The 14,639-nt window shown below is 38.7% G+C and overlaps 1 protein-coding gene, 1 long non-coding RNA gene and 1 other non-coding gene across 3 annotated transcripts; all 3 read right to left on the reverse strand.

Annotated features, from left to right (window-relative positions):
* Positions 1–1,327: 1,327 nt before the first annotated feature.
* On the reverse strand, positions 1,328–1,434 carry LOC145044400 (U6 spliceosomal RNA). The gene has a single exon (XR_013681354.1). It is a non-coding gene; the product is annotated as a U6 spliceosomal RNA (small nuclear RNA).
* Positions 1,435–1,827: 393 nt separating this feature from the next.
* Positions 1,828–2,829, reverse strand: LOC145038721 (uncharacterized). The gene is made up of 3 exons (XR_013679516.1): positions 2,664–2,829; positions 2,449–2,577; positions 1,828–2,346 (listed from the first exon to the last, which is right to left on the reverse strand). It is a non-coding gene; the product is annotated as an uncharacterized LOC145038721 (long non-coding RNA).
* Positions 2,830–8,759: 5,930 nt separating this feature from the next.
* Positions 8,760–12,791, reverse strand: LOC145042499 (uncharacterized). The gene is made up of 2 exons (XM_078990941.1): positions 9,772–12,791; positions 8,760–9,451 (listed from the first exon to the last, which is right to left on the reverse strand). Exons 1-2 carry the CDS (start codon positions 12,575–12,577, stop codon positions 8,991–8,993), a joined length of 3,267 nt encoding a protein of 1,088 aa, XP_078847067.1. The 5' UTR covers positions 12,578–12,791; the 3' UTR covers positions 8,760–8,990.
* Positions 12,792–14,639: the final 1,848 nt, after the last annotated feature.

Genomic DNA, 14,639 nt, shown 5'->3' on the forward strand with positions numbered 1-14,639 from the left:
AATAAAAGGGCCGGCCTTGGTGCCTTAGACCCTGTTGATATAGTGAGGATAACTCACCTCGAAACTGCCGGCTGAAAGGATAAGATCTCGCTGCTCCGAACTCCGACACGAACTCCTCCACTGAACACCAAAACACTCAACTCAATATATAACCTTAATTACCAAAATACCCCTGGAAGACAATTGGTCAACCCTTGGACAAGGTCAAAGTCAACCCCTGACTGACTCTACTCGCCAAGTCAACCCGATGACTCGCCGAGTCCCCAAGCTCAGAACTTCCCTCAATCCGCGACCTAACTCGTCGAGTCACCCCGAGACTTGCCGAGTCACCCCGAGACTCGCCGAGTCCAACAACTCTGAGTCCACTCGCACCCAACTCACAGAGTCATCCCTTGACTCACCGATTCTCGACGCAACCAGAAAATATTGGGACTCTTCGACAAGACTCGCCGAGTCCAAGAACAGACTCGCCGAGTCTAAGGCTATCTTCAACCTACTCGCCGAGTTGTTCATCCAACTCGTCGAGTTCCAGCTTATCTTCAAGCAACTCGTCGAGTCCACCCATGTGACTCGCCGAGTACCACCGGTCTGAATCCATACAGAAGCATTCCAGGCCATGCAATTGATCCAAAACATAGATCTAGCCTCCTACAACCCATCCATCACGTAAAGTGGCAAACTTTACGTGAATCCAAAGAGATCTAGGCCTTATTCACTTTAGTGCTAGGGTTTGGGACATGATGGCTTCACTAATCACTCAAACACAAGGACTTTAATGCTCTCAAGGCCTTCCCCAACCCAGATCTGAGGTAGCAATCTCAGATCTAACCTCCAAACTTTAAAACACACAAAGATAAGCTCTCCATAAACCCCAAAATGATGAATCCACATGAGTGATAGCCCAAGAACGAGATATTACCTCAAAAGAATGCCCTAACTGCAATAAAACTCGAATCCAAGCAAAGCCCTTTGATCCAAGCCTCTTCTCCTTCAAGATTTCTTCAACAAACACCTCCCAAGCTCCAAATGCACACCAGTCTTCTTCAATCACGCTTTCTAGGGTTTCTGGACTTCAAGGGGGATCAAAGAGGCTGGGAAGAGGATATAATGTTCTTTAAATAGGGCTCATTCCCCAGATTTAGGGTTTTCTCCACTCAGCACCTACTCGCCGAGTCCATCTTTAGACTCGCCGAGTAGGCCACTTGACACGCGACCAAAGTTGCGACCCTACTCGCCGAGTCCATCCATGGACTCGCCGAGTCACCCTCCAAAACTTACACTTTTAGTCCTTCCACTCTACTCTTGCTATTCCGGGATGTTACAGGTTAAAAATTTGTTTGGACCATTTCTCGATTTAGGTGTGCCATCCTTGCGCAGGGGCCATGCTAATATTCTCTGTATCGTTCCAATTTTATCGGATGTCCCCAAAGGGACGACTATAGATGAAGAGCTTCGCCATATAGATGAGTAGCAGGTTATATGGGACGACGCGAGTTCTAAACGAAGTAGTTTACTGTTGATGATCATATATTCTCAATGTCTTTAAAATTAGGGTTAATGATTTAGGAGGGTAATAAGGTTTCCAGTTTGTCCGTATTAGGTCACTAAGGTTTTTTTTTGTGCGTATTAGACCAATATGGTTGTTATTACCGTTTAGAAATAGTCCTTTTTACCCGTTAAAACCGGTAAAAGGACTTTTTCTAAACGGTAATAACAACCATATTGGTCTAATACGCACAAAAAAAACCTTAGTAACCTAATACGGACAAACTTAAAACCTTATTACCCTCCTAAGTCATTATCCCTAGTTGTTGTTGTTACTTATGCTATCCCGTTTCTGTAGTAGAGGGGGAGAGAGAGAGAGAGAGAGAGAGAGAGAGAGAGAGAGGAGATTTGATACCAAATCTATCCAATATCCATGGAGTGTGTATGTGAAAGATAAAGAGTAACCATGGTCAAATATGAAATAATTAACCCAAAACCGCCATCAATATGAAGTTTTGAGTTTAAAAAGCAAGCCAAAATGCAAAAGCATAACTGATGATATTTGTTTGAGACGAAATCATGTCCAGATCTGAAATAATAAACCAAAAACAACTATCAGTTCCTTCTACATGAAACAGTCGACAACTTCACAGTCACAATTAACAAAAACATCATGAAAATCTTACCTGCGTATGTGGATTTGTCTACAAAAAGGAGTCGATCGCCGGTGTGCCGACTACAACGCCGACTAAGGTTGCAGATCTTGAAAGTGGAATGACGATGGAGAGATACAGAGAACAATGTTTATGTCGGTTGTTTTCCGGAAAGCGAGTAAGGGATTTAAAGATATGGTCCTCCGCCCTTAATAATTACATGTTTGTATCAATTAGAAGTTTAAATCCCAAAACTCAATTTCATGATTTCAAAAAATTATGTCACAGTTAACAGAAGAGATGAACTAACCTTGAATGCAAGAGCAGGATCAGCAGCGAAGAAGAGGGAAGCAGAGACTAAAGTTGTTATGCATACTTTCGACATGGATTCTACAAAACTGATGGGGGAATCATCAGTGATTTTGTAGTGGGTTCGTACCTGCTCATGTAATTACTCGTTTCATGGATGTTGGGGAAGATTAAACATCAAACGGATGATAAAGATGAAAGGGAATGAAACAATACCTGCGGAGAAGAAGGGATTTGAAGAATTGGAGGAGAGGTTTTGGAAGGAGGGAGATAGTGAAGTTTGGAGCAACAGAGGCGTTAGAGGCAGCAAGTGTTGGAGAAGATCGTTATAGAAGGTATGACGAACTGTACAAGATAGATTATGTTGAAGATGATAACAAATCGAACCTGGGATCAGAGAACACAAAAAAATTAGAAAATCGTACAAACAAACTTCATAAAGAAAATAGTAGAAGAAAAGATTTCAAAAAACATTAGTACCGAGGGATACTTTCTATGTTAGGTTTTTAGAACCCGATTGTAGATGTCGTTTTGAAGTGGAAAGGCAGGTGAAGGATTCATGAACAATGTAGAGAGCGGATAGGGTTTCTCAAATGTGAGAGAGAAAGGAAGGCTTTTGGTTCCAGATGTGCGAAAATTTGATTTCCAAAAGATTTGAATTGCCCGCCTTGGATTATAACAGGTTGGCAATCTGTCTGAGTCCTTGTTTTTAATCTCCACCATTCGAATAATATTCAACGGTTCAGATCTGCTCTCCTTGTTTTTTAAGATAACATGCTTAATTTTTTGTATCTTAGGCTTTAAAATTTGTACTTAAGACATTGATTATGTATGCTTTATAAGATGATATATATATATATATATATATATATATATATATATATATATATATATATATATATATATATATTAATTTTCTATTATTTTTTGTGTATCATTTTTACATTTAAAATTAATTAATTAATTAATTAACCCTCTACACTCACCCCCCCCCTCCCTTTTCATTCATAGGAGAAATGCATACGTCCTTTTCAATTTTCCTTCATCATCGTTGTCTCTTCTCACTTCCCTGATATTGTTCCTGGTCCAGAATATAACCACTGACGACCCGTTCTAGTGAAGCACACCACTAGAATCGGCGGTACGTCAGCCCATCGTGAAGCCATCCTGTTCGAAATTGTGTTTCATCACTCCAACGTAGCTTCATCACCATCGAAAACCACATCCATCGTCGATAGAAGTTCTACCCATAAAGACCGAATTCAGATGCATAAATCAATATATACGTTGTTGTCTGCACCTCTGGTTCACCCATGTCAAAGCGTGAATCACCCAACCTGAAACAACATCAGAATCAGTGAGAAATTGTTGGACCATATTCCGATTTTGATTTTTGCAATTTCGATCTTCATGGTCCTTCGCATCCACCTCCTTTCTCTCAATCTATCTTGTATTTTTAGTCACATTCTCCGCTGCATCGATTTTGAATCTTCTGGTGGTCATATTACGCAGAAAAATCGCCTAAGTTTTTAGTGGTTTTCTTTTGCAGATCTTTTAGGTTCGTTGCATATATTTTAGTTTTAAATTAGGGTTGGAAATCATTTGATTGAATGGTTTGTTTGAGGTTTGACTGGTTGAATGGAAATTATTAGGTTTGTGTTTGATGAAAATCAATTGCTAAAATTGATTTTAAGGTTTTCTTATTGATTATCTTCTTTGATAGATTTGGTTGAAATCAAAAGATGTTTCACTAATTTGGTTGTAATCGGTGTTGATTTGCAATTGGGCGTTGAAATGGCTTTCATCTACCCAAACCATAATTCTCCAATCTGAACAGGGAGAAATCGAGATAGAAGGATCAATACAAGTGTAACATCCCAAGTCTGTGTATACCTTCTAACCCTTGATCTTTTGAGTACTTGTCCATTTTAGCCCCTTATTGAGAAAGGTGGTGAATGGGTACCCAGGGCGTATACGAGTGTATGCTCAACGTACTCATGTGCATGCTTTTGATGCGAAAGCCACCTAGTACGTTGGGCGTACCCTGGGCATACTAGGCCCAGAGTGAAAACCCTAATTTAGGGTGAGTCCCCTATATAAAGGATATGATGGCCTCATTCCTGGCCACAACTTTCAGACAAAAAACCCTCTTAAACCCTAAACCTTCGTTCATAGAGCTTTTGAGTGCATTTGAGAGCCTCAAAGTGATTTTGTGTGTTCTTGGAGTGAAGAAGAAGAAGCTTTGGAGAAGAAGGCGTGAGAGTCTAGGCCCTTGGATCTGAGCATATATGAGTTGGGAGAATCATATAGAGGTATAAAGCTTCAAGATTTCTCACGCTTTGGTTGATGCATCATAGTAGAGTATTTTAGGATTTTGTCCCAAAATTTGGAGACTTTATGAGATATTGAGCTCTAGAGACTATAAAGAACCCCTGTGAGTGTATTTAGTGGTGTAGTGTCATAAAAATCCAGTCTTGGATGTTGGAATCAATCCATGCATGAGATATGAGCTTTTTAAGATAAGAGAGTGAGTGTTTTGTGTGTTTATGACCATATCAGCCATACAAAGGCTTAAAGTCACTGACTTTATTGAGTAAGAGTTATCAAGGAGTCCAGATCTGTGATATGAGCCAATATCATAACTGATTAAGACCAAATGAGTAGAAAGAGTGAAACTAGGACGTATACTGGGCGTAATCCCAGTACGCGCAGCGTGGGGGTCGAGCATCCCTGATGCCTGCATGGCAGAAGAGTACGCTCAGCATAGAAAGTGGTAGGAACAGCGTACACTCTGCCGTTGACTTTAGGTTGATTTTTAGGGTTTGGTTAATTTGTGGACTATTAATGCTATAGAGGGGTAAAATGGTCTTTACCCTTCTGTGAGTTTGTAGAAGGGTTGGTCTAGCTTCATTGAGAGCCATTATTAATTAAGGATAATTATCGTATTGTGATAGGTGGAGGCTAGACCGATGATTCGCGTTCGAGATTATCTGAGTTCTTACGAGGTGAGTCTTCTCACTATACTTTACCATGAGTGGTATCTATGTGTGACCGAAGGGTCTTTTGTGCTTATTTGATTTATGTGATATTATGCATTTTGTCTGTGTGATATATATGCTATATTTTGTGTTTACTGAGATCAGACCTGAGGGTCCAACCCGAGTTGTGGGACTGGAGGGTTTCCACTGAGACAGGACCGAAGGGTGTAAACTGAGTTGTAAGACCGGAGGGTCCACACCGAGACGCATGAGACCAGAGGTTTCATGCTGAGTTATAGCCATGAGAAGCTTATTATTTGTGCATGTGGTATTTTAGGGAACTCACTAAGCTTCATGCTTACCGTCTTATGTGTTATGTGTTTCAGGTACTTCTCAGGATCGCGGGAAGGCCCCGACATGATTGTACACACACCCGCATTCGAGATATGATTTTGGAGGATCTTTTATTTGTGATAAACAATTTTTGAAATATATGTTGAAAATTGATACTTGAGATTTTTGTGAAAATGTGACATGTGTTTTATTGTGTTTGAAAATGAAAATTTTGGTTTGAAAATTTACAGTGTTACAAATTGGTATAAGAGCCTTGGTTTGAGGGATTCGGATGCACCTCCGGGTGTGTTTGGACTCAAACTGAGGATTTGAGAAAAAAAAAATTCAAAAGAGATAATTTTTCTAAAATGATAGATTTGGGACTTATTAGGCCTTGCGGTGTCGTCTCGGGTTTGGGCTATTATTTGGGCTTGTGGATTGTTGGACCAGCTGAGGATGTAGGTTTGGATTGGGAATAAGTTATTAGGCTTTAGGGTAAGGCCCATGTAAGGGTTAGGCCCAATTTGGAAATTTAGGCCATTAGTGGACCTTTATGGATAGTAGAGTTTTGGTTTATGTTGGGTCAGGGGTAAAATGCTCATTTTACCCCAAGTATGTATTATAGATTATGGCTTGGCATGTAATTGCTAATTGGGTGTGTTGATTGATATTGATAGCTCGGGAAGCCGACAGGGCAACAGTTAGGGATTTCTTTTGGGAAGCTTCTACATTTGAGGTGAGTTTTCCTCACTGTACTCATTGGTCGAAGGCACCAACGTCGACCCTTTGGATTGTTATCCTGGTTATCGTAGGATGTTGCTATGCTTTTATGATCTGTTATGTCGGTATCCTGGTACATAGGATGTTGCTATGTTGTTATTATCTGTTAGATCGGTATCATGGTAGATAGGATGATGTTATGCTTATTGATCTGTATGATCTGTGCTTGCATGTTGATTGATTATGTGTTTATGTATTATGTATATGTCGACATATGTGTGTGTGGTTGGATTGAGGCGGTCCTACTTTGTGCTGAAGGCCAACATACCTAGGGTGGTCCGGATAGACTGAAGGCCCTATGAGGTGATCCGGTCAGGTTGAAGGCCCGACGAGTGGTCTGGATAGGTTATAGGCCCTACAAGGGGGTCTAGTCATGTCGAAGGCTCGGGAGCGGTTCGGATAGGCTGTATGCCCTGCGAGGCAGTCCAATCATATCGAAGGCTCAGGAGCGGTCCAGATAAACTGTAGGCCCTGCGAGGCGGTCTAGTCAGGATGAAGGCTTTGTATGTATGTTGTTATTTGTATATGTTATCTATTTGGGTGTTGGTACTTTGGAGAAACTCACTAAGCTTTCTGCTTACAGTTTTGGTTTATGGTTTTAGGTATTTCAGTGGATCGTGGCTAGGTGAAGGCTACATCCTCGCGTTTTGGACTTATGATATATGGGAAACTCTAATAATGTGAACGTTTTGAAAACTATGTTGAGAAAGGTTTTGATTTTTAAACAATGTTTTGGAATTAATGGGTTTTGTAAACACTTCTATAGGAAAAATATTGTTTTGGAAAAGTTTAAAGTTTTATGAAATTTTTGGATGTTACAAATTCTGAATTCCCTGAACTTATTAAATGTGGGATTAGTGTGGCTTCTTCTTTATGTCCCTTCTGTCGTGAGGATAATGAGGGTACTGATCATATTTTCTTCTCATGTCCATCCTTTTATAGTGATCTGAAGGAGATGGTTGATGACTTAATCTTCTCTTTTTATGAGGTTTCCTCATTCTTGTGAAGACTTGATCAACATGTTCGAATTGATTGTTGAGAGTAAATATTTAAAGAAGCTATGATTGTTTTTGGTTTACACTATGCTTTGGATTATCTGGAAGAAGCGTAACACGATTGTTTTCAAGGACAATAGGTGGGCCACTATGCTTACTACATATGATACTAGTACAAATACTTTTAAGTTGATTAATTGTAGGTCTAAATGTAATTTTATTGTTTGATATGTTCCGAACTCCTTCTTTATTTTAGACTATTTTTTGTAATGACTCGATCTTCTCTATTATGTTGTTTTGTTTTGTGCTAATATATTGGTCGCTATTAAAAAAATCAGCGTAATGCTAGTTTTAAAGGTGACAGAAATAATTACTAAGATGGTCGATGACGGCCAATCGGCCATGCAACAAGAGGTGACGGGAATAGGTATGAAAGTGATGGCGAGATGGATGATTTTATGATAGTAAGGTCATATTATATACTGACCATGCCAAGGGTCGTGGAGAGCTTCCAAGTCAGTCGCATCAGGCCACGAACCACTAGAGTACTCTCCACTACCGTAAAGAAGAGAGAGAAGAGAAAGAAAGATAAGAGAGAGAAGAAGCTGGGAGGGAAGAAGAAGACCATTAGCCATTTACAATTATGATGCCTACCACGAAACAACTCCACAAACGGCCGGGTTGGTGTGCAAGGTCGGTGTTCGCTGCCACGTCATCCACAGACAACTTCATTGTGAGCATACCGGTTGGTCTACTAATATATTCAAATTTATAAAATCAGCAAAAGTTATCAACTATTTAATTCATGTCCATAAAAATGGCAAAAATGGCATGTATTATATACATAATCAAAAAACTACACAAAATCCGTATCAATATTTAAGGAGTTCAAAATATTTTTTCTTGTGACTTAAAATTAAAATATTTTAACTAGGAAATAAATTAAGAAATTAAAGTAAAAATCTAAGACTGATGATTACAAATTGAGACAGTTTTGGTATCGAGAAACTATGCAAACTGAATTCGTGACATAAAGATACTTCTTAACCAAGGTTATTGATTAAATTTCATCTATTGTCGGCAAATCTTGTTTTCATATATACCAAAAACCAAAATACATAGGAAGATTATAAACCACTCAAAAAAACATTATATAATTTGATTGCGATATTTGTTCTTTCAAGTTGCATCAATCCACGAAAATATCTACTTATCTACACCAATAATTAAATTCTAATAGAAGGGGATTTGTATTCATGTTTAGAATAACCAAAGAATTCAATTGAGGAATGGCCCCCAATCCCTTTCCCGTCTTCTAATATATTTAATTTCTAAATAATTTAAAAGATTGAGGGAAGAAAAAGACAGGCACACTTCTTTTCAACATTTTTACAATGCTAACTAATATACCATCTAACCCTAAAAAATTATTGTTGCAATTTTTCATAGAATCGGTATTAAGACGAGTAAGCAAGGGAGCAATTCGATGAACCCTGAATCAACAACTGTGCCGGGGTTACCGAAGATGACGAATACAAGCTCGAAACACTTGAATCTTGTCGCGGCTTATTGGTCTCTTTATGGGTTATTGTTGGCTCATGTCTGATTTCCCGCAATAATGCAACCACATCTTTCATTGTTGGTCTGTCTTCAGAACGGTTGCTTGTACACAAGAGCGCTATTCCTAGGGCTTGTAACATTTCCTGTATTTGAGAGTCAGGATTTCCATGTAGTTTTTTATCTATAATGTTTACTGGATCTTTCTTGCTCTTGAGGTGATCACGAACCCATTGGATAACATGTTGACCTTCAGAAAACGACTCATCAACCGGTTTTTTTCCGGTTATGATTTCTAACAACACCACGCCATAGCTAAAAACATCACTCTTTTCAGTAATCTTCAACATGCTTGCATATTCTGTAAACATAGACCATTGTTTATACATTTAATATTTCAAAAAAAAGCTCTCATAGAAATAGAAACTCCAAAATATATAAAACAATTATTGGACTCTATAACATCAAAATAATTTTTGGAATAAAGTACATTTAGGCATTTGTTATTGATTTATTATATAAAAAATGGTTTAAATAAAAATTGGAAAAATGATAATTGTTAAAATCTAACTATTTTTTTTTTCAAATTTGTCATCATTTTTTAATTACCCTATTGATTTAGTTAATACTAGACTGTGAAATGGGAATTAATGGTTGGAATTTTAGGTAATTAGGGTTTACCTGGGGCCATGTAGCCGTAGGAGCCAGCGAATTGAGGTTTCACAGAATACGAGGCATTGTCTTCTTCCACCAATCTTGCTAGCCCGAAGTCCGCCAGACAAGCGTCATTCCGATCACCGAGCAATATGTTCTCCACCTTGACATCGCGGTGGATGATAGGCGGCACACAGTCGTGGTGCAAGTATGCTAAGCCTTCCGCCACCCCCAAAGCTATCTTGAACCGCGTTTCCCACTCCACAACTTCAACGCCGCCTTCATGTAACAAGGTGCCTAGAGTTCCGTTAGGCAAAAAGTCGTAAAGCAACAATTTGTTTTTCCCGTTCGCGGCCCAACCCAACAAACGGACAATATTCCGGTGGCGGATTCGGGCAAGAGTGGCAATTTCTGAGGAGAACGCGGCGGCGGAGTAATTTTCCGATAACTGGAATCGTTTTACGGCGATGGGAAACCCCGACGGAATATTTGCACGATACACAACGCCGGTGCGACCTCGGCCCACCACATTGTCAGGTGTTAGGTATTTTGCCATGTCGGCGATTGATAAGTCAAGTTTTTGGTATAAAGTGATCTCCCATGGTGGACCCATTTCCACGTCAGCATCATCCATACCACGCTCTCGAGAACGAATTTTTCCGGCGAGTATGATGTAGAACGCAGATAGGAGGAGAACACATGCGATGCCTATCAGCACCACCATCGCCACCCTTGCACCCTTGCTGCGCCTGGAGGCGCCGTCTTTGTCGGCGCTGCACACGTTGCCGGCGAAACACAATGAAGGGTTGTTGGATAAGACACTGAGTGGTAGTTTGGAGAAGAAAGGAGTGTCCGGCACGTGACCTTTGAAATCGTTGTGAGAGATATTAAGAGCCACGAGATTTTCAAGGTCGGCGAGATTTTGTAGATCACCAGAAAACTGGTTGTAAGATAGATCTAGAACTCCTAGTTTATCTAAGTCGGAAAACTCAGCCGGTATGTTTCCGGAGAATTTGTTACAGCTGAGATTGAGAGCGATCTCCAACGCTGGAAGTTTGCCTAACGTTGGTGGAATCTCGCCGGAAAACTCGTTGCTGCTCAGATCAAGCAGTTGAAGGTTCATGCATGAACCTATTTCCGATGGAATTGGTCCGGACAATCGGTTCTTACTGAGCACAAGCTTGTTGAGTGAAGTCAGTGATCCGAGATTAGAACTCAACGTGCCGTCGATTTGATTTTCAGAGACGTCAACGAACTGGAGAGATACAATGTCGTTTATACTCGCTGGTAAGCTCCCAGAGATTGAATTGGAATGCAAGTCTAAAAACGTCAAGTTCTGGCAACCAGATATCGACGTTGGAATAGCTCCGGTCAGCCTATTCGATCCGAGATCAAGGAAATTCAAATTCTTCAACTTGCCAATCTCCGGCGGAATGGATCCAATCAGGTGATTATTGTTGGCACGAAACCGAATCAACGACGAGCAGTTCCCGATCTCCGGAGGTATTTGGCCGGACAAATCATTTCCTAACAATAACAACTTGTTCAGATTCTGCAAATTGAACAAACCTTTCGGAATCGGACCAGTCAATGAATTCTGCGAGAAATCAATTGCTTCGAGATTCTGACAAGACGATATGGAACTAGGTATTGCACCTTCGAGATGATTCTGCCATAAGAACAACAGAGTAAGGTTTTCAAAGTTTCCGATTTCTGAAGGAATAGTGCCGGTAATCTGATTGTTGTCGAGTTCAATATGAGTGAGACTTCTGCAGTTCCCAAGCTGACTCGGTATCGAACCAGAGATCTGATTCACACTCAACTGAAGTTCCTGCAACGAAGTCAAGTTCCCAAATGCCACCGGAATGACTCCGGTCAACAAATTCATGGAAATGTCAATCAGAACAAGTTGCAGGCAGTTTCCAAGCTCCGGTGGAATACTTCCAACCAAATTGTTCTGCCACAGCAACAGATTCTTGAGGTTTTTCAGATTGCCCAATGTGCTCGGGACTGAACCGGAAAGAGAATTCTCATACAAGTAAATGTTCTGGAGATCGGTGCAATCACCAAGCTCTGCCGGAATTTGGCCGGAAAGTAAGGTAGTGTAAATGGCAAGTGTCTGGAGCTTCTTGAGATTACCAATTCTCGAAGGTAGAAAACCTGATAAGCTCGTTTCTGCAACACCCAACATCACTAAACTAGTACAATTCCCAATCTCTTCCGGCAAAGGCCCTTCAATGTTCTTGTTTCCACCAGCTCTTATCACCTGGAGATTTTTCAGGTCTCCAATGGAACTCGGAATACCTCCACCTAACTGATTATCATAACAAGTCAACACAACCAGGTTCTTAAGGTTCCTAATTTCAGCAGGAATTGAACCTTCAAGCCTGTTTGTATTGATGTAAAGCTCCACAAGCTTCTCAAGATCACAAAGCTCTTTCGGAATTTCACCAGTCAACCCATTGTCACTCAAATCCAAGTAACTCAGATCCTGTAACGACCCAATCGCTTTCGGAATCGAACCAGTGAGATTCGTTCCCGATAACACAAGCCTCTTCAAAGTCAACAACGAGTTGAAATCAGAAGGAATCGTTCCGAGTAAGTCCACATAACTCAAACTCAATTCAACGACATTCTTGTTAGTATCACAAGTGATACCAAACCACCCACAAGGGGTTTCATTGGCGGAGTCCCAGTTATTTAAGGCCTGCAAATCGGGGGCTTTTAAGGTATTCCTCCATGAAAGAAGAGATTGACCTTGAGAGTTGAGTGAGAAACAAGAAGGTACCAAAATCAAGAAGAGTAGAAGTAAAAGAGGTTGAAAGACAGGCATTACAAAAATGCTAAATTTAGTTGCAGATTCCGATGAAAGGCAGAGGAAGGAAGGAAGGGGATGAGCCTAGGGAGGAACAATTTGAGAAAAACCAAATCATTTGTCTTTGTGGTCTGTTGAGTTGTGTTGTGGGTTTAGTGGGGTGGGGTGGGTTTTTTTAGTGTTATAAAAATGTGTAAAAGGGAGGTTATAGTGAAAGAAGACCCAGAATCTGCGGATCCAAAGGACAGCTAGGCCATCTTGTTTGAACATTCAACATTAACAAATAAATTATGAATTTATATTTATATATGGGTGCTTTTGTTATATGCTATTTCTTTTGTTTATTATATGTAGTATATATCGGCATTTAAATCTTTATATTTATTTCTTACTATAGGAATTGAGTTTCATTTTTCTAAATCGTACTTTCTGTCTACTTCAAAATATCTAGTTGGTGTGTTGGGATATTTAAAACAATCCTTTTTGTAATATGATTGTGTGAAACTCTTTATTAGGTTATATATATTACGAAATGATACGTTTGGATCAAAATATAATAAATTGATAAATCTGTTTTTTTATTATTTGAAAAAATTTTGTTTTGTACATTATAAATGACCAAAAAAAGACATGAATAAAATGAGATCCATATAGTTTTTTAGGGTTAAATCGCGAAAATATGATGATTTGGTTTTCGTCTACGATGGATACTTTTAGATGAGCTTTATGAAATAATTTAGGATTATTTGATAAACCAAACAATTTAGTTTTAAATGATTTAAACATCTTAATGATTAAGAAATGAAAGGCGTTTTAACATCCAAATGCTTTTCAATTCATTTAAATGTTGTATCAAACGTGCTGAATGTTGACCGATTCACATGTGACTTCTAAATGGTTATTGTAGATGTTAAAAAAAAAAAAAACTTTTTATTTAAATCAGTAAGCATTTTTTAGTTCATCCAAATATTTTAAAAATAAGCTAATTTGAATTTTTAATAAACAATCCTAAACTAATGCTTAATTATAGTAGTATTACAATTATGGCATCACATGTTTGAGTTAATTCGATTATAACAATAGTATAGTATAATTTTTATTTGGATAATATTATTATTAATCGAATAAACTTTTGAATATATAAAGTATCATATGAAAAATGATAAAAACTTAACAGGGTTTGTATTTCTTGTATTTAATGAACAAATCAGAGTAGTGGATAGATAGAAGAGGAAGTACAAATTGAGAATCATAAAAGTATGGGGATAAGGTCATGCATGCATTTAGGAATTGTACGGTACAAACAAGAGATAGGGTCCACATTAGTATAAAAATAGGGAAGCAGAGATCTGAGTCGAGTAAACAATGAAACTGCCAATGAGTTTTATAGTACATGACTTTTATCACCACCACATGTGAGACCTTTTTATGTATTCATACCCTTTGAACACGTACTATCTTCCCTTAACTTTATTCCAAAATAGATACATCCTTTGTCCTTCAAACTTGATTCTTGGAGCCAAAAATCATGCTCCATACTTGGTCAATCATGGGTAAAAAAGAGAGAACAATCTAACTCATTGAATCAAACATTGTAATATTTCATGAATCTTGAATGTAATACACAATAATATAATGCTCATAAGTATTATTTATTTTTTGAACGACAAATCTAATTAACTTCTAAGTTAACTACTCCTAGTTACATACATTATTTCTCATATGATACTTGAACCTAGACTTTAAGGAGAGAAAGCAAGATGTAGCTAAACTAGAGGCTCTTTAGTCATCGATATTAATTAATAAAGAATGTTAACACAACAAAAATATTAATTTGGGGTCTTCTCATTCTAGTTATAAGACCAAGTACCCCTTTGTAAAACATTAACAAAAGCCATGCAAGTAGTGGCTCCCGCAAAAGTGGAAGCTTATGTACCACCTAACAATATTGGACATGGTCTAATGAATACATTGTATAAGGCATGTCCAAACAATATACTAGTCTTGGATAAAGCTTCAATGCTTCATATAGGATTGAAAAGACAAGAGATAGTTAAACAACTAGAGAATGTGTGTGGAA

This window comes from Lactuca saligna, chromosome 4, assembly GCF_052625555.1.
Source record: "Lactuca saligna cultivar CGN05327 chromosome 4, ASM5262555v1, whole genome shotgun sequence".
NCBI lineage: Eukaryota > Viridiplantae > Streptophyta > Magnoliopsida > Asterales > Asteraceae > Lactuca > Lactuca saligna.

What these genes read in the sequence shown, in the direction of transcription:
- LOC145042499 (XM_078990941.1), bottom strand. Translation starts at nt 12,577, where the DNA reads ATGCCTGTCTTTCAACCTCTTTTACTTCTACTCTTCTTGATTTTGGTA. An exon ending in CTACGGCTACATGGCCCCAG is followed by an intron (nt 9,452 to 9,771) that starts GTAAACCCTAAT and finishes CTATGTTTACAG; the next exon opens with AATATGCAAGCATGTTGAAG.